General features: G+C 52.8%; 1 protein-coding gene across 1 annotated transcript in view; it reads right to left on the minus strand.

The window, feature by feature from the left end:
* Nucleotides 1-715, minus strand: part of LOC102245908 — a gene marked incomplete at its 3' end in the record, with an annotated part of 36,262 nt that extends 35,547 nt beyond the window's left edge. Inside the window, exon 1 of the mRNA XM_014532744.1 lies at nt 469-715. Within this exon, the coding sequence (XP_014388230.1) occupies nt 469-715 (247 nt within the window). The remainder of the gene's footprint in view (nt 1-468) is intronic.
* Nucleotides 716-1,143: the final 428 nt, after the last annotated feature.

The following is a 1,143-nucleotide window of genomic DNA, read 5'->3' on the forward strand; positions in this document are numbered from 1 at the left end:
TGTTTTGTATGTCTGTTAAACTATATTATCACATAAGCATTGCTGCTATTGGGACAAACAGTGACAGTTGATTCAGGTCATTTGAATGTCCACTGTCTGTTTTAATTTGTATGTTCTTTTTGACTCTGTCATATGCTCAAATTTCAGTGGAAATCATGAGAACCTATTATTTTTGCCTGCTCCCTCCTTTACATTGGAAATATTCTTTTTTACTCAGAGGGACCTTAACTTTGATGTAAGGGATTGTTTCCCTTGCCAACTGTTTTCTTCCTTGCCAAGTAAGAGAGTTGTTGTGAACTCTTCAGTGATGCCTTCCCCAGGATATTTGCAGATGTGGTTGGGAAAAGTCATTTCATCCCTGACCTTTGCATGTCAGGTGCTGGTGTGCCGGGGTGCACCGATCGCGATGGCGATGACGGGCAGCAGGCACGGTGGCTGAACCCAGCCCTCAGGGTGACGTCGCCGTGCCTGCAGCCCCGTGATCTCCGATGAGATGGCGATGGGTGGCTGCACCCGGCCCCCGGGGTGCCGCCACTGTTGATCTCCGATGAGATGGTGATGACTGGGCCACAGGCACGGCGGCTGCACCGGGCCCCCAGGGTGATGCCGCCATGCCTGCAGCCCCGTGATCTCCGATGAGATGGTGATGATGGGGCAGCAGGCAGGGCAGCTGAACCCGGCCCAAAGGGTGACGCCGCTGTGCCTGCAGCCCCATGATCTCCAATTGCGAGGGCTATGACTGGGCTGCAGGCACAACGGCTGCACCCGCCCTGGGGTGCCGCTGGTGATCTCCGATGGCAATCACCGGCTGGGGGGCGGGCAAAGGTGGCCCGGTTCTCTGATCCAGGGCCGGGGGCAGGGCAAAGGCGGCCCCAGGGCCGCCTTTGCCTTGCCACCTGGCTCTTGCCTGCCACCTGGGTTTCCGATCACCATTCTTCCATCCTTCCCCTTTCACCTCCCAGCATTGTGCCTATGTATGCAAATTAAAAGCCATCTTTGTTGGCAGTTAACCGCCATCTTTCTTGGCAGTAATTTGCATATTGCCCTAATTAGCCAATGGGAAGCATAGTGGAGGTATGGTTAATTACCCTTTTTGTCTTTTATTAGATAGGATATATATATTTGCAGATTGAGAAGAGATAA

This window comes from Myotis brandtii, unplaced genomic scaffold (genome assembly GCF_000412655.1).
Source record: "Myotis brandtii unplaced genomic scaffold, ASM41265v1 scaffold906, whole genome shotgun sequence".
NCBI lineage: Eukaryota > Metazoa > Chordata > Mammalia > Chiroptera > Vespertilionidae > Myotis > Myotis brandtii.